The sequence below is a fragment of the Nomascus leucogenys genome, chromosome 1a, assembly GCF_006542625.1.
Source record: "Nomascus leucogenys isolate Asia chromosome 1a, Asia_NLE_v1, whole genome shotgun sequence".
Taxonomy (NCBI): domain Eukaryota; kingdom Metazoa; phylum Chordata; class Mammalia; order Primates; family Hylobatidae; genus Nomascus; species Nomascus leucogenys.
In genome coordinates, this window is record NC_044381.1 from 36,894,806 (window position 1) to 36,921,327 (window position 26,522).

At 38.9% G+C, this 26,522-nt stretch overlaps 2 protein-coding genes across 8 annotated transcripts in view; one reads left to right on the plus strand and one right to left on the minus strand.

Moving 5' to 3' along the window:
* The window catches only part of NCBP1 (nuclear cap binding protein subunit 1), a 38,869-nt gene extending 16,261 nt beyond the window's left edge, over nucleotides 1–22,608 (minus strand). The window contains exons 1-12 of one of the 7 annotated variants that reach the window (XM_003260538.4): nucleotides 22,126–22,608; nucleotides 15,000–15,088; nucleotides 14,221–14,321; nucleotides 12,518–12,674; nucleotides 10,655–10,762; nucleotides 10,148–10,269; nucleotides 8,337–8,406; nucleotides 7,678–7,893; nucleotides 5,027–5,124; nucleotides 4,256–4,319; nucleotides 1,708–1,818; nucleotides 682–746 (exon numbers count right to left, since the gene is read on the minus strand). In XM_003260538.4, the coding sequence (XP_003260586.1) occupies nucleotides 682–746; nucleotides 1,708–1,818; nucleotides 4,256–4,319; nucleotides 5,027–5,124; nucleotides 7,678–7,893; nucleotides 8,337–8,406; nucleotides 10,148–10,269; nucleotides 10,655–10,762; nucleotides 12,518–12,674; nucleotides 14,221–14,321; nucleotides 15,000–15,088; nucleotides 22,126–22,159 (1,235 nt within the window). In that variant the 5' untranslated portion in view covers nucleotides 22,160–22,608. Of the gene's footprint in view, nucleotides 1–681; nucleotides 747–1,707; nucleotides 1,819–4,255; nucleotides 4,320–5,026; nucleotides 5,125–7,677; nucleotides 7,894–8,336; nucleotides 8,407–10,147; nucleotides 10,270–10,654; nucleotides 10,763–12,517; nucleotides 12,675–14,191; nucleotides 14,322–14,999; nucleotides 15,089–22,125 lie in introns of those variants that run through there. The other 6 variants (XM_030796397.1, XM_030796531.1, XM_030796577.1 and 3 more) reach the window with 6 other exon arrangements.
* TSTD2 (thiosulfate sulfurtransferase like domain containing 2) overlaps nucleotides 22,523–26,522 on the plus strand; it is a 33,479-nt gene continuing 29,479 nt past the window's right edge. The window contains exon 1 of the mRNA XM_003260541.4: nucleotides 22,523–22,772. The gene's annotated coding sequence lies outside the window, so the exon portion shown is untranslated. The remainder of the gene's footprint in view (nucleotides 22,773–26,522) is intronic.

The window sequence follows — 26,522 nt, forward strand, 5'->3', positions numbered from 1 at the left end:
AGCCTTCAAACAGATAAAACCCGATTTTACAGAGTTAATGAAAAGCATATTCCCCTACATGCAGCTGTATCTTCTGCCAACTCTCTTTATCCTTTTTAGGTCAATGGCAGATACAATTCTAGTACCTGTTTTGTGTGGGCACCTAACGTGTTTATTATTTAATTCTCACAACTTCCAAGGTACATATTATTTTCCCCATATAAAAGATGATGAAACTGAAGCAAGAAAAAAAAAAAAAAGATGAAACTGCAGGCCAGGTGCAGTGGCTCATGCCTGTAATCCCAGCTACTCAGGATGGAGACTAAGGCAGGAGGATTGCTTGAGCCCACAAGTTCAAGGTTATAATGAGCTATGCTCATCCCACTGCACTCCAGCCTGGGTGACAGAGCAAGACTCTGTCTCAAATAAAAAAAAGAAATTGCAGATAAAACATTTCATAAGTGGCAGAGCCAAAGTATAGTCTTTGATACTTGACTAGAGAATGAAATTAAAGAAAATCATAGCATGGACATCAAAAAACGTAATGTTACATTAAGTATGAGTCTGGTTATTATACAAAGGTTATTTTGGGAGGCAAGAAAAAAACTAAACATGGAAATTCTTAAAAATGTCTGTATCAAATTCCTTTATGAAGTACAGGAAGTAAAAGCTGTTAGCTCAGCAGTAAAGCGATTACTGTACCTGTCTACACAGGTAGTGTTCATTGTGTCCAAACGCATGTATAGCATTTCAGTTGCCTGTGCAAGCTGTGAATTTAGGATAAGGAAAACTGTTCTCCACTTTTATCCCAAATAAGTTGTAATAGACAAGAATAGAAATAAAACATTTCAAGTCTTTATAATGATTAATAATGCTGAACATCTTTTCAATCTTGTTTTTTCTTACAGCTTTGAAATATCAGTGATGTATAATGAATTTAACCTGCATACACTCGTGAAATCAAGATAATATTTTCATCACCTCCCAAATTTCCCCATGCTCCTCCATACGCACAGGCATACACTGTTTCATTGTGCTTAGCAGAAATTGCCTTTTTTTTTTTTTTTTAACTGAAGGTTTGTGGCAACCCTGCAATGAGCAAGTCTACTGGCACCATTTTTCCAATGGCATCTGCTTGTTTCATGTCTCTGTGTCACATACTGGTAATTTTTACAATAAAACAAGCTTTTCCATTATTATTAATTGCTGCAATCCCATAATAAAACTTTAAAAAATAAGAAGATGCTTTCTATGTATGAGCAAAGAAAGTGGTTTTCTGAGATGGAATCAACTCCTTGTGAACATTGCTGAATGACAACAAAGGGTTTAGAATGTCATAGAAACTTAGCTAATTAAAGCAGTGGCAGGATTTGGGAAGATTAATTCCAACTCTGAAAGAAGTTCTACTGTGGGTAAAATGCTGTATCAAACAGCAAGCATCACATCCTTCAGAGAAACCTATTGTGAGAGGAAAAGTCAATCTAGGCAACAAATTTCATTTTTGTCTATTTTTGAACTTCCTGACCCAAATAGTGAAGCATGTATCTACATATGTATAGGTACATATGTATTTATAGACATACAAGTACATATATGTAATACACACACACAACACACTTCAAAAGCCACATTTTTTACCTACAAAATTTAAACCCACAAGCAGAAATATTTAATAATCTTTTAAGACCAGGCCAAAGAGATTAAGTTTAAAAACAAAGGAAAGGATACAACTTGGGGTAGAGAGCCAGGCTGAAGTTTGCACAGTTCAATGAGGAGTGTTGTGTACATCACATCAATGTGAGGGGGTGCTGGAAGTTGAAACAGCTCTGCAAAGATCACCTACAAAAGAATCATGAGTCATAATTCAATCCAATTGCTACCTTTGCACTTCTATTAGAAAGACCTTAACATTCTAAATCTGAGCTCTAACTCCACGGCATTCATAATGCAAATGGAATTACTTTTTAATATTTAAAATTATGCTCTTTCAAACACAAAAATCTAAAACTGAAAACTGTAATGAAAATTTCTTCTCTCTGTAATTCGATCAAATAAAAACACACAACACTAATGCTTATTTGATCTACACTCCTTCCAGAGAACTATGCAATTAAATTCCAACTTTGAAAGCACCACAGCTGAGCCAGGATGTACAGCTTTTTGAGGGGCTCAAAAGATCCATGACAGTTTCATTCCTATAAGTAACAAGAACTCTTAGGCTGGGCGCAGTGGCTCACGCCTGTAATCCCAGCACTTTGGGAGGCTGAGGCAGGCAGATTACTTGAGGTCAGGAGCTCGAGACCAGCCTGGCCAACACGGTGAAGCCCTGTCTCTACAAAAAATACAAAAATTAGCCGGGTGTGGTGGTGGGCACCTATAGTCCCAGCAACTTGAGAGGCTGAGGCAGGAGAACTGCTTGAACCCAGGAGGTGGAGGTTGCACTGGGCTGAGGGCGTGTCACTGCACTCCAGCCTAGACGACAGAGCAAGACTCCATCTCAAAAAAAAAAAAAAAAAAAAAAAGAATTCTTTTAGACTCTGGGGTCAGGAAACAAGAAAATCAAGTCATTCCACACTGTCACTTGAAATAGATACCCAGATCTTTCCGGCAGTCCAAGACTTCTTTGCCATGCGTCTTATTCAGAAACTTCCTTCCCACTCTCTCTGTATAATTGGTGGACCACCTGCCTAGAATTCTAAAGCCCTAGTCTGCATCCTTTACTCTTACCTATCTCTCACACTTCTACACTTCGGTCTGATGAATTTCTATACATTCTGCAGATTTAAAAATGACATTTTGCATTTCAGACATGACATTGAGCCAAGTTCACAGCATTAAGTATATTCAAGTTTTGTAAAGATAGGAAATACACAGTACTTTTTTTAAAAAAGCACAAAAGTGCAATATTAATAAAATGTGAATCTTAATACATCCTATCAGGCCCAGCTAGCTCAGTCAGTAGAGGATATGACTCTTAATACATCCTATCTATGCTGTCTCTTTCATGAATACTATTTATTTATTTTGAGACGGAGTCTCACTCTGTCACCCAGGCTGGAGTGCAGAGGCACAATTTCGGCTCACTGCAGCCTTGACCTCCTAGGCTCAAGTGATCCTCCCACCCCTAAGTAGCAGGGACCACAGGTGCATGCCACCATGGCTGGCTCTTTCTTTTCTTTTTCTTTTTTTTTTTATTTTTAGTGGAGACAGGATTTTGCCATGTTGCCCAGGCTGGTCTCGAACTCCTGAGCTCAAGCTATCAGCCTGCCTGAGCCCCCCAAATTGCTGGAATTATAGGTATGAGCCACTGAGCCTGGCCCATGAATACTTTAATATAAAGAAATAATGCAGTGGGCTGGGCACAGTGGCTCATGCCTGTAATCCCAGCACCTTGGGAACCCAAGGCAGGCAGATCACGAGGTCAGGAGTTAAAGACCAGCCTGGCCAATATGGTGAAACCCTGTCTCTACTAAAAATACAAAAATTAGCCGGGCGTGGTGGTGTGCGCCTGTAGTCCCAGCTACTCAGGAAGCTGAGGCAGAAGAATCGCTTGAACCCCGGGGGCGGAGGCTTCAGTGAGCCAAGATCACGCCACTGCCCTCCGGCCTGGGCGACAGAGCAAGATTCCATCTGGAAAAAAAAAATGCAGTTAACAGTTTGACTCACGTGTCAAGTGAACACTGTTTTTTGATATAAATCTCTATAATGTATTCAACTGTATACTAACATCAACCTTTTGTATGAGTTAATATGAAGTCAAAAGTGTTGCTACTCTATTTCTAAACTGCTTGGCTCTTTAGATTTCTAAGAATAAATGATGATTCATCTACACTTTGTGTTACAGGAAATAATACACTAAGTTTATGCTAGTACTGAGAGGCCAGATAAACACAATTAAAGATATGTTATCTGTCTAAAATGATATTTTAAAGTATTTAAATCACTTATACGTTTGTTAAGTGGACAATGTATTGACAGAGCTAGAGGTAACTTACATTATCCACAACAACTATCCATGAATGAAGACATACTATATAAATAACTTATAGGCAACTCAAAATTCCATTTGGCTACTGGTTTCAATCTCCTTTTTTCTCTTTACTAACATGGCTAATAGAGCACCAAAACTGACAGCAATTTCCTCGCTTCTCTGTTAATTTTGAATGCTGGACAAGTAGCAATAAATAAATAAATAAATAAGCCAAGAGTAGATTATACTTTAAAGCCAACAGAAAGATTCTGAAACTCAGAAACACGCTCCACATGGAATTCATACCTCAACTATGTGGTAGTTCAAGGGGATCTTGTTCTTCCCTGGATAGCTCACTAACTGTGCAGCACTATAAAAAGTGTAATTTAAGTTTAATAAGTATACGAAGACACAAGAAAAGTCAAATAAGCAGTTTCAAAAGCAATGTGTTTAGATATAAGCAAAGAAAAATCTTTTTTGAAATGTCCTAGATTTCAGTTACTTCATTTAACTATGGCATAAATTATTCTGTCTACCACAAGGAAAATCTTTACTGCATCCAAAATTTCTTGAAAGATCAAAAGGAGTCTAGGTAATAATACTAAGGAAGCATATTCAGATGTACTAACTTACAGAAGTTTTAATAGAGTAGATCACTCTCATAATACTATATTCATTTCCACCTTAAAATCTAAACCAAACTTTCCAAAGTTTAAGAAAATTTTATTAAAAAAAAAAATTTTCAAAGCTTGGGTGTCTAAATGCTAGAAAACAGAGCAAAACCATTGGTATCCAAACCCAAAATAACTTGCCATTCAAGCTCTCCATAGCATATGCTAAATATCCACACCAAACACACTGGCATCATATGCTTATTACTATAAAGCACCTTGAAAAGTACTATACAAGGGTGAAGAGCCTTGAGAAAGTAAAGCAAGTGTTTTTAGAAACTGATTTTAGCAAGACAGGGAGTCAGGAGGATACAATTTTCTTATACTCTCAACATATATTTTGCTCTTACTGAATCATCAAAATTGCTTTCTCTCCCTTCTAAAAGTACCACGAAAAGAATCTTACCAAGTCTTCCTTTCCTTCCAGTGGGACTTAATGATGCAGTGAAGATTCTCTTCTATTACAAATCTTTCCACTGAATGACTCCCTGGCATGACAGGACCCTGGAAAGAAAACCAAATGTGTACACTACAGGCCTAGAAGACATATTTCTTTTACTTATTCAACAAATATTTGAGCGACTATTATGTTCCAGGCACTAAACTGGGTGATGGGGATAAAAGTTCTGAGGTGTTAAAGCTCTATATTTCAGGAAATTCCATTGTCATGTTCACTTACACCCCAGAGTATCAGCTGTAGTGTTTTTTCTACTACATCCCATACCTAACCATACAACCACTGCCTACTTTACACACCAATTATTATATGAAACTAAATAATTCTGGATAATACAAGTCTTACAGGGTTTATTTTTTAAACCAAGAGAGTGAATTATTTCCATTAATAACTATGCAGAGAGAAAATTCTATTCAAACACCACATAACCATAAAAAGTCATGCATGAATTGAAAGATGCCCATAATATATTGTCTAAGCTCAAAACATATTCCCTACATGGCATTATTTCATTCTTAAGTGTATTCACAGCAAACAGATTCGAAAAACACAAAACAGACCTTTAATAATGACTTCTGGATGATTCTAATCTTTTTTTTACAATTTCTAATGCTTTTTAATAAACAACTTGTAAAAGGCCAGAACAGAAACAAAATCCTGTTCGTTTTGAGAGTAATAAGTATTTTATATATTTATACTCTTCTAGCAAGGGATGGATATGCACCTTACAGAGGTGACACCAATTAAATATAAATACAGGAGAAACACATTTTGAGGTCCCATTCTAGTTTCCCTTGCACAAAAAAAAAATCTGACCACAAACATTAGCAGTCTTAAATGTAAACCAGATTTTCAGTTAGATACATCTAAGTAGATTATTACATAATTTTGACTAAAGTATTTGGTTACATATGGAATATAGCAAAGATGGCAGCAAGCTGATAATGTTGTATATGTAACTGATTATCTGACAAATTTTCACTCCAAAATAGATTACATATATACTAAATTCCTACTGGTCATAAGCACTTTACCACACAACAGAAAAGAGACAATAGAAGAAACTCAAATTTGACTTAGGTGGTAATATTAATTCTTGTGGCAACAGTTTTCAACTGGGGGCAATTTGGCCCTTGAGGGGACATATTGCACTCTCCGGAGATATTTTTGGTTGTCAAAACTGAGGCAGGGAGAGTGCTATTGACATTTAGAGGGTAGAGGTCAGGGACACCACTGAGCATCTTACAATACACAGGATAGTACCCACAATGAAAATTACAAATTTTCTTAATTGTACACAATATACAATTATAACAGTACAATGGCTGCCAGGAAACTTGACTTTGAAATAAAGAATATGTATATTAAAAATGATAAAGTCAACTTAGACTAATCTTTGGAATTTTTTAATTAAAAATACTTCTAACATTTGTTTTCAAATAATCATACAATATGAATCATCACAAGACAGGCTGTGTTGCCTAGAGAGGGACCATATCTAAAACTAGGTACTTTTATTGAGAAATAACCTTATTAAGTATAATTATGGACAGGTGCAGTGGCTCATGCCTGTAAGCCCAGCACTTTGGGAAAACGAGGTGGACGAATTGCTTGAGCCCAGGAGTTCGAGACCAGCCAGGGCAACATGGCGAAATCTCAACTCTACAAAAAATTTGCCAGGCTAGGGGACGCATGCCTGTGGTCACAGCTACTCAGGAGGCTGAAGTGGAAGGATCACTTGAGCACAGGAGGCGGAGGTTGCAGTGAGCTTAGATCTCACCTCTAGCCTGGGCAACAAAGTGAGACCCCATTTCGAAAAGAAAAAAAAAAAGAAAGAAAAATTGCCAGAATGACTGAGCATTCATCATGTGACAGACACTGTTCTTGTTCTATGCATTTTACATGTTAATAATTTAATCCTCATAACATGATATATATACTACTATTATGAGATATATACTATTATCTTCAGGAAATGAAAGCACAGGGAGGGAAATAACCTTCCCAAATTCACACAGCTAGTATTTGGCTAAACCAAGATTAAAACACAAACCAATGTAGCTCTCAAAACCCAAAACCCACACTCTTAGCCTGCAAACTGTGCATGTCTCTCTAATTTATTTACACATGCCAAATATAATTTCTTGCATAATGAGGTGATATCATTCACTGAATTAAAAAGTTGGCCGGGCGCGGTGGCTCACGCTTGTAATCCCAGCACTTTGGGAGGCCAAGGCGGGCGGATCACGAGGTCAGGAGATCGAGACCACAGTGAAACCCCGTCTCTACTAAAAATACAAAAAATTAGCCGGGCGTGGTGGCGGGCACCTGTAGTCCCAGCTACTCGGAGAGGCTGAGGCAGGAGAATGGCATGAATCTGGGAGTCGGAGCTTGCAGTGAGCCGAGATTGCGCCACTGCACTCCAGCCTGGGCGACAGAGCAAGACTCCGTCTCAAAAAAAAGTTAACTTCATTGCTACTGACCTTCTTAGATAAAAACAACTCAAAATTAAAACATACCACAGGCCTAATTCGAGCGGGATTAACTCACAAGCACAATGCAACACAAGTCATATCTAGGACTTTTAGTCAGTCACTTACCTCGGGATCATCTGTGTAATCAAACATTCTGAAGATGACCCTTGGCATTGGGTACACTGAATCTTCAGTGTGAGGAGGTGGTGTAAAAGGAGGCAGATTGTGCTGCAGTGCTTCACACAGGATGCTGTCAAAGGCAAGATAAGGTCTTAGGATGTGCCGTTCCTGCCAGCGATCCTTTTTCAATTTCTGAATCTGGGCCCACAGGCAATCTAAATACTAAAGACAGATTAATTTTTAATCATTAATATAATTAACATTTTGACTAGACAAAATGAAAAAATCAGTACCCTTTAAAATACAGGATACAAAAGTAAGCTAACCTGTAAGATGGTACAAAAAAAGGTGCTAAGTTTTTGTTTTTATTTTACTTATAAACTCTATCTGTTTGGAACTGTTTGTACATTTTTCAAATTGAGTATTTAAATAAATACACGTCAACTCTGTAATAGCTGGCATTCCAAAGAACAATGGAATATTTCAATTACATTCTATCATCTATTAAAAATCTACCATACACCTAGAGCTATGAGAAGGAGCTATCATGAAATGTAGAAACACAGCCAAAGGGTAAAATGGAATGGTCTGAGTATCTTAACAGAGATAAGAATCTATTCAAGAGCTGACTGTGTTTGTATCACAAGAGACTGAAATCAATTTACCTCTTCTTGTGGATGTGGTTTATCAGCAGTCCATACCTGTAACATGGGTACATGAGTTTTTTGGCGTCTTCTAAAGATAAAAATGAAAATCTACATTTAGGCTTTTAAAAACATGAGATGCTCAGTCACCTTCATAGTTATTAAAATGCAAATTAAAGCAATGAAATAACATTGTACCTACTGGAGTGGCAGATATCAACTGTTTTGATAATGTACTGTGTATCATCAAGATGCAGGTCAAGATTCAGTCTCAAACATTGTTGACAAAGAGGTTAACTGGTATAATCTCTTTGGGAGAGTATTATCTCTTTGGAAGGTAATTTGACTAAATCTATCAAAATTGTTTAGAATCTTCAACCCAGCAATGCCATTCCTAAAAATTTATATCCCCCATAAATATATTTGCACATGTACATAAAGACATATACACAAAGATATTCACTGAAACATTGTTTATAATAGCAAAAGATTGAAAATAACCTAAACATCCACCAACAGGAGACTTCAGAAATCATGGTACATTAAAAAGTGAAATACCCTACAACTGTTAAAAAGAATGAAGTAGAGTTAAGTATTTTTATGCAACAAATCCAAGTTATAGTAAGAAAAAAAAAAAAGCCAAGTGAAGAACAGTGTGTATATCGGGCTATCATTTGAATAAAAAAGAGAAAGGATATGTATACACACACGCAATATTCTTTTTTTTTTTTTTTTTTTTTTGATGGAGTCTCACTCTGTCGCCCAGGCTGGAGTGCAGTGGCGGCACCATGTCGGCTCACTGTAACCTCTGTCTCCTGGGTTCAAGCAATTCTCCTGCCTCAGCCTCCCGAGTAGCTGGGATTACAGGCACCCAGCACCACGCTCGGTTAATTTTTGTATTTTTTAGTAGAGATGGGTTTTCACCATGTTGGCCAGGCTGGTCTCAAACTCCTGACCTCAGGTGATCCACCCGCCTCAGCCTCCCAAAGTGCTGGGATTACAGGCGTGAGCCACTGCGCCCGGCCAAAAGATTCTTATTTTTTAAGCTTCTTTTAACTTTACTTAATAACCAACTAAGTAGCTATTAACAGTTATCCAAAAAAGCACTTAAAAAAGAGAAAATGAAACCTAACAACAAAATCAATCTGTAAAAACCTAAGGGCCACATAACCATTACCATGTTGCTGGATAGTTAAGCATAAATTTACTAAAAAGACCTATTTATTATTATTGTATCTAACAATATAAACCAAGCTTTTACATTGGCTTGGGAGAGATGGGTAATGGGAAGACGTGACTTTTAATTGAAATATGTCATATTACAAGTACTGGCTGGATGGAGGGTTAAGGACCACTGTTTTAAGAGCTTGATTTAGGATTAATTCACATGAAATAAATATATTGTATGTGCTAGGACAGTGGTTCTCCACTTGTGAAATATGTTAATAATACAGAGGTCCAAACCTCTCTCTCAAATTGTATAATTTATTAGATCTGGGGGTTGGGGTCTGAGTATTTTAAGTACCACAGGTAATTCTTATCCACGCTAATATTTGAGGAACTATTGCACTAGGGTGTTTTATGTCTTTTATAAACATATAAAAGCAGCTTAAAAGAAGCTATATTACCAACTGTCCTTTGCACTGGCAAAAGTAAGCAAACCCTATCTGACTACTTTGAGGTCTCAGTGAGTTAAAACAGCAGGAGAACAGGATTACCTAGAAAATACCTTCAGGAGCTCTACAGCTTATTTTTGAGAAACTCAAATGATATCACTGATATAAGATATCCTTTACCTAAGCAACAAAGAGTACTATGAGCTGTGCCCTTACTTAAGATAGCTTTCAGTGTTGGCAAAGATGCGGTCCATCTCTGCATCTTTCTTTTCGTACAACTCCTTTCCAACCCAGGGCAAAGATGACAGAAATGCATACACATACCAATCTCGTCGCACCTAAAGGATTTTTAAAAAGTTAAGTTTAAAATATGCTTTAATTATATTCGTTCATATTTTATTTATTCTTGAATGAAATCCTATGGAAGCTATTTAATAGGACTTAAGTAAGACATCTGGTTTATACAGAGCATTTCTAGATATATTAGTTCTAATCTTACTAGACAGCATCATTTAAATCAACATACAGATATTATGAGAACCCACCAGTGTGCCAGTCAACTTAATTTTTAGATAGTAAGAACTTAAACTGTGATAGTCTGCTGTTATTTTTTCTTTATTGCTAATGGGTTATCAGCGAAAAATTCCTGGTACTACATGAAAGTACCAGGATTCAGTAACCCCTCAAGAACCCCTCAAGATTCAGCATGAGGGGTTCTCTTACCTGAGGCACATCTTCTTCCTGAGTTACGCTTACAAAATTTTCAAACATAGCAACCATTGATGGGGCGGCAATCACATGACAATTCACAAGATCAGATAAAAAACGGACCTGTTGGGGCAAACAATTTCTGCTATTAAACCTAAATGTTCTTTATAATAACTACAAAATAAGCAATCTTGTATAGGCTAAACTATTGGTCTGAAAAACTATAGGCTAAGGGCTGGATCTAGCCTACTACCTGTTTTTTGCACAGCCGGAACTAAAAATGGTTTTTACATTTTTAAATGCTTGAAAAAAAAAATTGAGTATTTTATGACACATACAAATTACATGAAATTCAAGTTTCAGTGTCCATAAGTAAACTTAGTGGAATAGCCATGCTCATTCAGTTACATATTGTCTATGGTTGCTTTTGTACTACAATGGCAGAATTGAGAAGCTGTAACAAAGACTATATAAAGGACAGCAATCTGTGAGTTCATAGGTTCCTATGCTGTATTACATCAAGAATCCAGATTGTAAAATATTCTAGCTACTTCAACCTATAATCTCCTTTTCTGTTTGGCTGTAATTTTCACTGAATTACAGAAATGGAAATTACAGAACACATATTTATTGGGTGTGCTTAGCGTGCTATTGCTAAACACTACTAAAAGTCAGTTAGGGGACCCATTCTAGTGGAATAAGCACAATCTCAATACAAAGGAATGAGTCCCACACTAAAAGGCAAATTAAGCATTTTTTAGGAACAATGACAAAGGGAGTTGGGGAAAGCATCACAAAGGAGGTAACAATTAGGCTAGGCCATAAAGGATAAGCAACAGTCTCAAGTAGTGAGCAAAGAGGGCAGTCTAGGCATGGAGGTTCAAAAACAAGGTGTGTTTAGGGATCTGCAAGTTATTTTGATATTGCTGGAGAGTGTATGGGAGACAAGAATAGAGAAACAGACTAGGGAAACCATAAAGGGTGAGGCTAAAGAGTCTGGACTTTAATCCTATAGCCTGATGGGTGTCCAAACTTTTTTGATTGTGTACTCAGTAAAAAAGAATTTGATCACATATCTTCAACACATACATATGTATTTATGATATATACTGGATCACCATTAATCTATGTACTATTAGTAAGGCTTAATTTCATTTCCACTTAAGATAAATAAGAGTTTTTAATATTCACTTCCTGCAACCCAAGGAATCATCTTGTGCACCAGGCTTTTAAGACCACTCACTGTAGACAGTGAGAAGGAACTAAGGTTTTTTTAACCAGTAACAAACATGTGCAGAGCCTAGTTATAGAAAGACCAGTCTGGTGCCACTGTAGAACACAAAGTGAAAGGCAGAGAATCTAGATGCAAAAAGATCAGCTAAGAGGCTATTAAGGTCATCTGGAGGAAGGCATAAACTATGCTAGAGACCCTGGAGACCAAGAAAGGACAGAGTTGAGAGAAATTAGGGAGACAGAATTGACAGGGATTGGGAACACCTATGGTACAAGAGGGCAAAGGGAAGACAAAAATTAATGCTCAGCTTTCTAGATGGGTTATTCAGTACACAGTGGCCATTGTATGAGCTGGGGAGAGGGCAGAAAAAAGGAGGTATGAATGATGCATTAATTTAGGCACTTGCTAGTAAGGTGTCTGAAGGCTATGCAGCTAGCATCTGGAATACCGGACTGGAGCTCAGGAGAAAGGCTGGACATACAGTTACAGATTTGGGGGTATCGTCAAAATAAAGGTGGCTTATTAAGCTATGAAAGTGAATGAGAATGCTTTAGGAGAGCATTTTAAATTATTTAGTTGTAGCTCACCTTTTCCCTCCATCCCAACAGTAAGTCGTAAACATACCAACAAACAAACAAACTTACCAAATATACGGCTTCATTATAATTGTTTGCTTTCAATGATTCTTTAAGTTGACGAATCATGGCTTCTACAAATTCTCCACCAAAGTTGTAATTCCTGGCATTCAGTAGTCCAACTAATGTTGTATAAATTGTCAGCTTCTCAGGTAACAGGCGTGCACTGATTTAAGAACCCAGTATAACAAGAAAATCCCAAAACAATGGCGTTAAGTTGCTGAATTTTATGTGAATCTTTTTATCATTCCATTAACTTTGGAACAGGATTACTTTTAGCTATGTCTTTAAAAATACTTCAGAAAAAGCATGTCATTGAGAAATGTTACAGACATAGTCCCGTAATTTTTCATTTTAATTCATTAGTTAATCTAAGAGTTAAGAAAGTAAATGATTTAATTGTAAATTTATCATACTGAAATAAATAAAACTAATGCTACAACAGTTTTTCTTCAAGTGTGCTTAGTGGAACTGAATAGCATTTCCACAGATCATGGTTTCCATGGTAAAATAGCTCAGAAATCCTGGGTGAAACAAGCCTCTTTAATACAGAATCATTAAGGGGGGAGGGGGGCGTGCAGCATTCAGAATTTCTAAACTTAGCTAACCAAATGTCATGGAACTAGAATTCTACTTTGAGAAACACTATTCTAGTGGCTAGAAAAGATGAACAATTAAAACGAGTTTCATCTAAGTTCCTACCAGTTTAATTATTGAATTTTTTAAAAACGTACTCTGATATAGTTAAGATTTGTTTACGTCTCAGTTGCTTACTCCAAGTGTGTTGATTTCATTAAAGTTATTTGAAAAGTATGGGAAAGGATTAAAATAAACCTTTAGAAAAAGCAATTTTTCCTAATTTAGGCAGCCTTTAGAATTAGCACAAAAAGCAGTAAGAATTCATAATCATTCAGTGGGCAAGAGATTCTCTTTGACTTGTTTTCCTAAAGTACCTAGCAGAACATCAGCGACAATCAAGTCTTCAAAAAAACACCTGTGTTGATGGTAACTGCTCCCTGAAACCCTCCCAAAACCAAAAATTAAAAAAGAACACTGCGAAGCAATACAAATTCAGCCTTAAACAAACAAGGCTTCCAACAGTTTAAGTATAAATACTACTCCATTTTAATAAAGGATTTCAGAAGATTTCCTTAGTAGTTTCTTAAAGTTACCTTCACTTGATCTAAACTAAAAGGCTGAGAAGTGATAAACACCACCTTCATAATTTAAAAACACCTCATGGATACATTACAATTTCATGTAACTACAAAGACTCCCATTTATCCAGAGAGCATGCCTATTAATAGTGGCTTCCAAAGCATCTTCAGTCTTCCAAGAAGGGCTATTACTTGAGTTACCAATCCCCAAATTTGTTTGGTACTACTAATTTAAAAATGTAAGTATCATACATTTAAATGTACATGCTTAAAAATATATATCTGAATGAGACAGTATCTACTATCTCTATAAAAAGTCAACTAAAATGATTCTAAGGTTCTAAGAAATAACACATAAGGAAAATGTTCAATTTTAGTTTTATCCCTAAAAAGAATTCACCAAAGGGCCAAAGGTTGGCTCATTTGTACAAATTTCCCCATAGAAGGAAAGCCAAGGACATATAGAACACAAACATGTATTTTGAACATTTCCCAAAGCATTTAAGAGTAGATAATACTTTATCACCTGGATTCATAAATCTTTTGCATACATACACTGTACAAAGAAGCCTTAAGATCTTGCTCTTGTAGTTAGGAAGATCAGCTTCCAAAACACCAGCCAAGCCTTCTAGGTTGCTCTCCAAAGAGCAGGCACTCTGTAGAGGACATCACATTAAATATCTGTCAAGTACTCAGCAATATAAATTTATTTTTAAAAATCTATTTAAATGTAAATATATATATATTTTAAAATCTATCATTTTAAAATCATTACCAGTCATCTGTCCTTTCAATTGCTATTTTAGTGAACTAAAATAAAAATTTCTACATGATCATTAAAATAGTCTTACATGCATACAGAGCTATAATGGGTTTCGTATAAATCAGTTTAGATAGTTACTGTTCTTTAGAAATCCATGAAAAGTGGACGAGTGAAATTTAAAAACTAAGCAGTCTATGATAGCAGAATAAGTATTAGAAATGGGAGGACACTATGGGCTCCATTTTACCTCTTTTACTAATTCACTCGCTTACTCTGGGCAAATTACCTCAAGTATTCAGGGCTGATTTACTTCATGCATAAATTAAGGGGTCTATACCCTAGGTCCCTTCTAAGGCTCATCTTCTATGAAAATTATTAATTACTAAAGTACTAAAAATGATCAATTATCTACATCCCAGGGGCTTCAACATGGATTCAATTTGGGATACAGATGCATGGTAATACCAGCTTTGCCAAAATGTAGTTCAAGTTTTCAGCTGCAAAAATTAATCAAAGCACAGTTAACCACATTCTTAAACCCATCACAGCCTATGCCTATTGTGTGACATACCTTTTCTCCTACTTTGCATATTAAAGATTCCAAATGATCTTCAGTTTCATTTGCATCAGAGGTCTTTCTCCTTTTGTGAGGCTGCCCACCTATTTCAGCAACATAAAAAATTAACATTACATGATAAATCTGCTATCACAAATTTTATTTAACCTTTTTAGGTTATAATCTCTTTTCTACCAGGCCCTATGTTTTTACAGAGTAGAAGCTCTTCACAGACCCTCCATTTCTCAGACTAAGCTAGATTAACCAACAGCCTCCCATTCCCAGAGCCACTATATACACTAACTCCAGGAGGCATTATTTATGTTAAATTTTGTGTGAATAGTGCCCATGGAGCTATGCAATCAGCAGCCCTGTCCATTTCTGTGGACAAGCTGGAAAGCTGCCAACATGTTAAACACTAGTAGTTAGAATACTCATGTACTGCTACTCCCATTCTTTTAACTTGAGTTGTTTACTGATCCTCAGTTGCTTGTTCCAAAACCTGTTAGCACCAGTAGTATTCATTAGTCTAATAATGTAATTATTATGTAAATGACAAAATAAGGGTGCAAAACCAAGTCGAATGCTTTGGAAAGACTTGATCAGAAAAAAAAAAAGCTGTCATATCAGCTATAAAGAGGAAAGCTTCAAAAGATGGGAAAAAGGAGCATAAAACATTAGGATTTCTCACTTGCTTCACATGTTTCTAAGCTCTAATCTCAGGTCTTCAATTAACAATTTCAGTTCTGCATATGATGCAGCACAACAGTATAGTTTATCCTAAATAATGGGAACGACAGTCAGTATACATATATTCAAAGAAAAGTCCTGAGCACTATATCAAATAATTGGTGGAAAAAAGGACCACATGTTTTACAATTCCTGCTTTAACTAGCTTTTATTAACTGAATTACTGATAACTGATTTATTTAAAAACCGTATCATTCGAATAATCTGTTTTTTAAATCTACCTTCTAAAATCATTACCAAACATCTGTCTTTTTGATTGCTCAACAATTCAAGTTGAATGAAGGTGTGCTAAAAATTAACTTCAAACACCTGTCTATTAAGACCCTTGCTGTTTGTATCTCTTACCACTTTGTTTAAAGCCTTAACACACTCACCTAAGTCCTTTTGTGGTATAATATAAAGCTTAAAAAATTAAAATAATAGTGTTAAGTATGGAACCTGATGCTGCTGCTAACACTTTTGGCTAGTCTAATACAATTCAATTTTCGACTTCCATTGATTCAATTATTTGGTCAGCATATGGGCAAGAAAGCAAGAGCCTGTAACTGTGCGGGGAATCGGTATTAATAACAAAAATCTGCAGTTGGATATAGGGTTACACAGTAGCAAGTTACATATAACTTCAATCTTCAGACCTGAACGGCCAAAGGAATTATTGTTACAAAGTTCATCATCACTTACTTACCTTAAACATGTTCAAAATACATGTTTATGTTCTATATGTCCTTGGCTTTCCTTCTGTGGGGAAATTTGTACAAATGAGCCAACCTTTGGCCCTTTGGTGAACTCTTTTTCTTAGGGATAAAACTAAAATTAAACATTTTCCTTATGTGTTATTTCTTAGAACCTTAGAATCATTTCAGCTGACTTTTTATAGAGATAGTAGATACCGTCTCATTCAGATATATATTTTTAAGCATGTACATTTGCTTAGTGTAATTAAGCAAATTACTTGGAACACTTGGCTTGAAATGATGTATGGTGATTCTCATAAAACACAGCACCTGGCTATTCTAAGCTTGGAATGTTAAATCTATCGAATGACTGAAATGATCTTCAGATACCATATGAACTGAAGCTGAATAAAACCAATCTATTACTATCCACATACGATCTGAGGGGGGGTATTATAAAGGTTACAGGGTAAGACACTCTGTGCGTCAACTTCCCAACCCATTAATTACCATTATAACCTGACTGAATGTCCACCGATTATAATTTTGAAGGGATAATGCCACAAAAAGTATAATACACATGCAGCATGAGAGCTGAGATGTATTTATTCCTAGAGATATCTGCCTGTGTAAAGTTGTAGACATGTGTGGCAGAGAGGTTCAGGGACCTTGATTCTTAAGTATATATCAAACCTAAGTCACAGGACCTATCAAGGTTCCACCACCCAAAGTGCCAACTTCCACACAAAGGTCTTTTATTTCCAGGATTCACTTATTGAAAATAACAAAGCAAACTGATGTAATATTTATGCAAGCTGCCAGCTAGGACATTCAAATAGCTTTCTTCTACAGCAGTAGTTCTCAGCAGGGTGTAGATTTTGCCCCCAATGGTCATCTGGCAATCCTTGGAGACATTTTTAGTAGTCAAAACTAGGGGAAGCAACTGGCATCTAGTGGGTAGGGACCAGGCATGCTGCTAAATATCCCACGTTGCATAGGGCATCTCCCAAAACAATCTGGCCAAGAATGTCAATAGTGCTGATGTTAAGAAACCATATTCTAGAAAGCAGAGCTCCTCAGAACCAAATTTCAGTGAGGCTGGGAGAATGCAGATGCTGAAAAACTAGCTGAACGAGAGCAGTTCTTTTTGTTGTTGTTTTTTAAACCTTAAGCACACTGTTCCCTTCTTTCTGGCTCATCTATTTTGCCAACCCTTTATTCCACCTCTACAGTCTTCCTAACTTAACTTTCCAGCTGGCTTGTTCCAGTTTGGAATCATACCACAGCAACCCTCCTCGGCCCTCTATAAGCTTGAAAAGGGGAAAATAGTGCTGTGGGAAGAGAAGGTATGATTTCTAAGAAACAACTAGAAAATACATGTACATAGTCACATCTCTGAACTGCAAACCCTCTGTTCATTTTGGCTATATTAAAGGACAAGATTTGTCTGGAGAATGGGAGGAGGCAGAAAGTATTAAGAGGTAAAAAATGTTCCACTCTCACCTGATAGTTGAGAGACTATGAAGGGGTGAAAACTACAGACACAATCTGAACTTACGAACAGAAACATGATATTGAACTCAGGAGAGAACCTGGGTAAGGGAACAGGGAAATGAAATAAAACAATACGAATACAATTTGGGGAATTAGCTCAATGTACCCTGAAGAAAACATATCTATGGCAGTTCCCAAGGCAAGAACAGATTTTTTATTAAAATTTAACTATGTAAAAGTTTTAAAATGTAAATTAAAGATAGCATTACCACTTCACTCAGACAGACTTGGCTAGTATAGAGAAGCAGGTATAAAATCCATCTGAAAGGATCTTAATAAACCAAATAAATTTCCCCTCTATAAGGCAATCCTAATTTTATATGGCTACACTGTACATCTTATAGCCTTACAAGAAATTTTAGACCCACAAAATAGAAAACAAAAACCAACCCTGTAAAATAAAAAAGTAAAGTAACTAAAACCAACAACTTCAACATTACGTTTTTAAACCTTAAGCACACTGTTCCCTTCTTTTTGGCTCATCTATTTTGATATTGAACAACTTCAAAGAAAGATAACATGCCTTGATCCTGCAGATTTAAAACAGAGGCAACCATCACTTCTGAAATAAACTATACTCTCTCAAAGTAACAAATCCTTTCACTTCTATTTATTTTTTTCTTTAGTTAAGTAAAAAAATCAGCCACAGTCTAAAAGACAAGGACCTAATTCTAAGAAGCTTAAATGGGGCTAATACAGCAAATCTGAAACTTTTGTAAATTGCCAAAATTCCCAAAATTGTATTCGTATTGTTTCTAGCTAAGATTTTGAACAATCTAAATCCATTCTTAAAAGAACAATGGACTGCATATCCCATAGTAACTAAAAAGCTTCAGAGACATTTTTAAAGCAAGTCTAAGCAATTAGTTAAGATTTAGCACTGGACTAGTATTCATACACATTACTTTCCATTTAGCATTTCCTTTTCCCTGTTTATAAATGGACTACTACATGAACTTCATTGGTATAGCCTCCTAATCCTACCTCCCTGAATCTTTGATAGTTGAGTCTCAACACAGAAGTATAATTTTATAATCTCCCTATAAGATGCGACCCTCTGCTATCCCTCTAATCTTATCTCCTACAACTTCCCCCTCACTCACTCTGCTCTAGCACCACTGGCCTCCTTGCTGTTCTGTGAACATGACAGGAACCCTATAGTCTTCAGGCTTTTGCGCCCATGGTTACCTTTGGATCACTGCTTTTCCCCATACAGCTATATGGCTGCTACCTTACCTCCGGCAAGTCTTTGTTCAAATGCCATTCACACTGAGGCCTTCTCTAACCAACTTACATAAAATAGTTAACTTCTCCCTCACAGAAAACTCTCCCCCCTTTACCTGATATCACTCCATAGCGCCTGTCACTGTATGATACACTATACTCTACTTGACTGTCTTCTCTCTACTCTAGAGGGGAGGCTCTATCTTTATATTGTCCACTGCTGTATGGCAAGTAATTAGGACAGAGCTTGGCACTGTTAAGTATTTGTTGAATAAATGATTATATATATATATATATATATATTACTTTCCACATGCTTGCTTCTGTATATACAGTATATATAATTATGTTATATGTAAAATATATATTAGATTATACATTTTACATAAATATATAATACATTCTATTATAGTTTATATATATATATATATATATACACATACTCTAGAGAGTCAAGCATATGGAAAGTCAGGGCAGTGACTGACAGCAGCTGACAATTGTCCAGAAATGCTCAGATGCATATATTTAATTCTGACTGTAATAATTCCTACCTATTTTAAAATAGCCTTCTATAATCCTTAAGCTTCTAAGATTTTTTAAAAAATAGATGTTTAACTAAAAGGAAAGCATCCAAAATAATCTGATTCAGATCACTGTGTAGGGTAAACTCCAGCTGATCGTTATCCAAATTGTGGCAACTGACAAAAATTTCAGATTTGCTGTATTATCAAACATGAACTGTATCTGCCTCTCCCATACTAAAATATCAAACATAAAAACCTTTGCTTAATGAATGCCTTGTTTTACTTGTCTTACTTACTCTGAGGTTCCCGCGGCAAGACCCAAATGGAGTGATTCGGCTGCCAGCTGGTGTTAAAAACAAGCCAACTCCAAGAAAGTTACGTAAGTCTCCCAATAACCAAAGCAAAAGTTATTTTTCTACATATTTGCATTCCAATTCTCTAGGATGCCCTACAATGACATTCCCTCTCTCTTTAGGGATTACCTCTAAGTGAGAAAAAGGAAGCATAAGAACAACAAAGAAAATGGAAAGAACAAAAGACTCAAGTTCTCCAACCCCCAAGTAATGACTTGAGAAGTATATTAGTTTTTGACTAGTCAATTACAAAGCATATGAAAATTGTATTATCGGCGGGCGCAGTAGCTCACATCTGTAATCCCAGCACTTTGGGAGGCCGAAGTGGGTGGATCACCTGAGCTCAGGAGTTCCAGACCAGTCTGGGCAATGTGGCGAAACCCCGTCTCTACAAAAAATACAAAAACAAAAAAAAAATTAGCCGGGCGTGGTGGCCCGCGCCTGTGGTCCCAGTTACTTAGGAGGCTGAGGTGGGAGGATCACTTGAGCCTGAGAGGCGGAGGTTGCAGTAAGCCGAGATCGCGCCACTGCACTCCAGCCTGACAAAGAGTGACACTCCGTCTCCAAAAAAAAAAAAAAAAAGGGGAGGGAATTGTATTTTCTGTGCCTTGTACAGAGGTTACACAAGAAACCTCTTGTGTTAGAAATCAAAGCACGCAGCATAGTTATTTTATACCTGTGTAGTGAAGAGAGCCCTGGACTGGATTTGCTCTTGCTGGTGTTTGGGAACTGACAGCTGTTCCTCCATGTTAGTTATGCTGTCTCTAGACCCTTAGGTGCCAGATAGAAAGCTGGATTAGAATATCCTCTCAAGCCATGCCTTCGTAGAAATCTGGTGTTTCACTATTAAAACTAAATGCACGCGATTCTGCCTCCATCTCAACTGCCACAACACTCCAGGAGAGACAAACGTTAGCAGATAAAACTTACTCAATTTAAAATGTCTGTTACGGTTTTTCTTCTTAGATTGACAGCACCTGCTAACGTTTACCGCCTCTTAAGCGTTGGCAAATGATAAAACATCGTTGCTGATGTGTATTACCTCATTTAACCTTCACAAAAACCAGAAAATATAAATATCATTACTTCTATATTACAGACTAAAGTTTAAGGAGATTACATAACCTGGACAAGATCACCAAGTAAATGGTAGGGTCTGGCTTTGAACCTAAACCCTCTGGTTCCAAAGCCTCATCTCTTAACCACTACTATACACTCTTTTCAAAAAACAATGTTAATAACAGAATTACTCTAAGTTTCACTTTTTTGGTATGTGGATTTGTTTTTAACCGATTGTAAGGCTTATGTGTAATATAGGCATCTTTTTTTTTTTGTTAAAACTAGAATTATTCCGTCTTTATGAAGGCAACACTATGATCTCCACGAGCACAATTATCCAAATGGAGATGGGAACCCCTGTTCTAACTCTCTCAGAGGCCTTAAGTTAGTTTTCTAGCACTCTCTCTCACACAAGGGAAATGCGCTTACGGCCAGTTCAAAATCTGCAGTAACCTGTGTCTGTTTATTAAGGACCTCTTGGGAGTGGGTAAGACAATATTCTTTCCCCGCAGCTTGAAAGAAGGGAAATCAACGGATGACCACTACTGGAACAGAGGTCAGACTGCAACTCATGAGATCTCTCAGTCCTTTCCTTCAGTGAATTCTTCCGAGCCCTTTTCAGGTGCAGCTTTGAAGGTTAAAACGAGACACTAGGACCAGTGGGTCCCTAAGAGGCGGCAGCACAGACACAGGTGTGCTTCCCTGCTCCGTGGTGCTACGGACGAAATTCTGAAGCGTCCTTAGAGACCAAGGGTCTACCCATGGGGTTCACCAGGCCTTCCTTCCCAAGGATCGGCCCTTGACTCAAAGAACTCGGGCGGGGGAGAAGTCACTTTCTAGAAGCCGCCCGGCCACACCGCCACTGTATTCTCCTCTTTCCCTCCGCGGCTCCCCGCACGTTCCCGGGGAGAAGAGCTTCCAGTCTCTTCCGTGGACACCCAAAGACGCCGAGCCTCGGCTCCCAACCGGGAGCGGCCTCTGCGGCCGGGCCGCAGGCACTCACCGTCGTTCTCGTCGCTGTGCCGCCGCCGCGACATGCCGCCCTCCGGTGCGCCGCGGAACCGAGAGGCCAGGCGGTAAGCGTTGCAGGAACTGTCCGGCCAGCCGACGCAAGGACAGCTGCAAGGCGCGCAGATTGGCCGGCACGCAGGCGCACAAGCTCGCCACGGCCCCGGAAGCGCAGGAGAGGCCGCCGGGTGGGCTAGGCGCTGCGAGAGCCGACGTGAGGAAGCTCAGTGAGCTACGGACGTCTAGCACACACGCAACCGCCCCCTCGGGCTGCCTCCGCCTGCCGGCTACTTCTTTCTCCCGCCTTCCGCTTTATGTCCTTCCGGGGCCACGCAGAAAGTGCCGCCGCTTTGGCCAGTCAGAGCCCCCGGGCCGCGGTCGTTGTACGCCTGAAGGCGGGTGGTGCCGGCGGCCGCTCTAGTCCCCGCGTCCGCTTAGGCCGGTCCTCCGGGGCCTCTCAATGGTTTTCCCGGCGGCCCTTGCGCCGACGCCAGGAGACTTCTGGAGCTTGGTGACGTCACGAGCGAGCTTTTCGACCCAAATACGCGGCGGGGGAATAGGCTCGAGGGCGGTGAGCCGTGACAATTGCTAGGTGGAAACAGTGCAGGGAAGAGAGACCTAAGAAAGGATCAGGACTGGCGGGTATGTGATCATCTACTCCCACTTTCCGGCTTTTGCTGCCTTGGGAAAAGTGGGAGGAGAGGTTGGGCCAAGCTCTGCATGCGGGGTGGGGCCTGGGCGGGAGGCGGTGCCGCACGTGCCGCCCCTTGGTATGGAAAGGCCGGCCCTGACGCGAGCGTGCTGCTCCCGGCTTGCCGGCTGGCCGTCATTTTCCCTAAGTTGTTTGCTTAGGAAGGGACAAATGATTGTTTTAGTAATCTGTTTTCAAGGGTTATTGGGTACCTGTATGCCTGTGTGTGAGCGTCCCCTCCCCTGATGTCTTTATGAGCACCATACTGGCTTATCTGCTTTGTCCATGGCCATCTGAAATTGCACTCTCCCGGCCTAATTTTCGGTCTTACCCATTTCAGTAAATGACGTCATCCATCGGCTGCTTAATCCAAAAATTTAGAGTCTTTCTTAGCTCTTTTCCCTCACTTTTTACATAACAATTGTCTGTAAACCCTGCCTGCTCTGCTTTCCACCCAAATCCAAAATCAGATCGTGTTACTGCCTTGTTTAAAAGTCTCCTATGACGGCCAGGCGGGGTAGCTAACGCCTGTAATCCTAGCACTTTGGAAGGCCGACGCGGGCGCATCCGCTTGAGCCTAGGAGTTCAAGACCCACCTGGGCAACAAGGCGAACACCGTCTTTACAGGGAAAAAAAAAAAAAAATTAGCCGAGCCTAGTGTTTGGCGCCTGTAGTCCCAGTTACTCGAGGGGAGGGTTGGGGGCCGAGGTGGGAGGATCCCTTGAGCCCAGGAGGTCGAGAATGCAGTGAGCGGTGATCGCACACTGCACTCCAGCCTGGGCAACAAAGTGAGACCCTGTCAAAAAAAAAAAAAAAGCCCCCTACGACTTTCCATTGCACACTCCATGCCATGGCCTGTGGGGTTCTACTTCTCCTCACCGTACTCCAGCCACTCTTTCTGTTCTTACAATAAGTCAAGCTTGTTCTTATTTTAGGAACTTATACTATTTCCTTTACCTGAAGGTCTCTGGTTCTAAATCTGCGTGGCTGACTCTTGGTCACTTAGGTCTCAGCTCAAATATAAGGTCCTTAGTGAGGCCTTCTTTGGTTACCCAATCACTGTTTTATTTCATTCAACGAATATTATATTTATTAGCATTTAGCACCTCCTAGGTGCCAGGCAGAGTTCTGAATGCTGAGGATGTAGAGGTGAACAAAGGAAAACTCCTGCTCTCTTGGCGCTGATATAGTCTAACGAACAATTCAGGAATAGCCACAAATAGTGCCATCATAGGTAGTGAGCAACGGGAGAGTAGTAGATGAGATCAGAGAGGTAGGGGGAAGGTGCTCTGTGAGGACTTTGGACATTATCCAAGTAAATTGAGAAGTCACTGGAGTATGATTTTTTTTTTTTTGAGACAGGATCTTGCTCTGTTGCCCAGGCTGGAGTGCCGTGGCACAGTCTTGGCTCATTGTAACCTCTGCCTCCTAGGTTCAGGCAATTCTTGTGCCTCAGCCACCCAAGTAGCGGCAATTACAGACATGCGCCACCACACCAGGCTAATTTGTGTATTTTTAGTAGAGATGGGGTTTCGCCATGTTGGCCAGGCTGGTCTTGAACTCCTGGCCTCCCAAAGTGCTGAGATTACAGGCATGAGCCTCTGCAGGGCCAGTCTGACTTATTTTTTAATAGTTACTTCTCTGGCTCCCAAAGGAGGAAGATAGCTCGACTTTTGCAATAATTCTAGCTGCAAATGATAGTAGCTTGAACTAGGGTAGTAGTGAAGATGGTGGTGCAAAGTGATCTGATTGGATTGTACTTCAAAAGCAAAGCTGGCCAGGCATGGTGGCTCACCCCTGTAATCCTAGCACTTTGGGAGTCCGACGTGGGTGGATCACAAGGTCTGGAGATCGAGACCATTCTGGCCAACATGGTGAAACCCCGTCTCTACTGAAAAAAAACAAAACAAAACAAAACAAAACAAAAATTAGCTGCATGTGGTCGCACGCAGCTGTACTCCCAGCCACTTGGGAGGCTGAGGCAGGAAAATCGCTTGAACCTGGGAGGCGGAGGTTGCAGTGAGTCGAGATCACCCCACTGCACTCCAGCCTGGCGACAGAACGAAAACCGTCTCAAAAAAAAAAAAAGATTTTCTGAACAAGTGAATGATAGTATGAGAAAAGGAGTCAGGAATCATCCCAAAGTTTTTTTTGTCTGAATAACAGGAAAAATAAAATTGTCTTTTACTCAGATAAGGAAGACTGGGGAAGACCAAAGCTTGGTTTTGAACAGTTGTATTTGAAGCTGAAGCTAGCTAGCTTCACACACAGTGTAAAATTCACACACAGTGGGGTATGTGAATTTGTAGTTTGGGAGAAAGGCCCAGGTTGAAGATATAAATATGGAGTCATTTATTATATGGTATTCTAAACAGAAAATTTCCTTTATGTTTCCTTTTTTTCTTTTCTCATGTAATTTTCAAATATTTACAGAAGTAGGGAAAATTTATGATGAATCCCCATGTACTCATCATCAACTTCAGTAATTCTTAATTCATGAGTAATCTGGTTTCATTGATATTACGTCCTCTCTCCCAATTATTTTGAGGCAAATATAGTTTTAAGTCCTTGGAAGTAGATGAGATCACCTGTAGGGTAAGTATAGATAGAGTGGTTCAACATTTAGAGGTTCGGGTAATAAGGAAGATCCAGCAAAGGAAACTGAGAAGCAGGGGCCCTTATCCCTGGCTGGGATTTTCATGTGTGTGTTTTGTTTTGTTTTGTTTTGTTTTACTTAATGTCTCTCCTTACCAAAATATAAGCTCCAAGAGAGCAGGGACTTCAACTGTTTCATTCATAGCTGCATTCCCAGGACTATTCCATGGGCCCGGCACATAGCAGAGGTGCCACAAATAATAATAATTCAGAGTATGTACATAAAATAAGCTGAGACTGAAAAAAGATGCAGAGTCAGAGGAGATCATTTTGGGGTGGTGGGAAAGGCACCCCACACTCAGGTGTGGAGACCTTGAGTCAGGAAAGAACATGGCTCATTTGTGGAACTGGGCATGGTCCAGTGTGACTAGAGTAGGATATCTGATAGGGAATGGGGAGCATAGTCAGAGATGAGCCTAGAGTATAGAGAAACTAAGTTTTTCAGGCCTTCAAAGGAAGCAGTGACACGGGATAGCAGACAAGACATAAGTGAAAGGTGACACTTGAGTTCAGTTTTCATATACATAGTAAGCATATGGGGAGGGAAAGAAATGAAAAAGTAAGGGAAACAAAGCAGTGGAAAGCATAAATGCTGGGACAGACCACATCAGGTCATATAGAGGGAGATTGGGAAAGATGCTGGAGGTGGGACCGGATTGGATAGTAATTCCTTTCGACAGTGTTACCTCCCAAATGCACTGCCCTTATAGGTAAATAAGTTCTCTGTTTCTAGAACAATGCCTGGAACCTAGAAGACCCTCCATAAATATTTGTTGAATGAATTTTAATTTGGAAATGATATATGTACTTTCTCTACCTTTACAATAAAACAGCTTTGAGCATGGAGGAAGTGTGTTGAATCAGATTCTTCTACTTATTTTCTTCTGCCTGGAAGGCTTACAGGTTTGTGTAGAGTTAGGGATGTACTTTTTTCAGTGGGACTTTATATGAAAGACATTTTCATGAGAAAGGAAAGAGAAGCTAAAGAAGGTAGTATTTCTTCACCCAGTCTCTTCCACTTATTTTTCAAATACAAGAGAATTTGG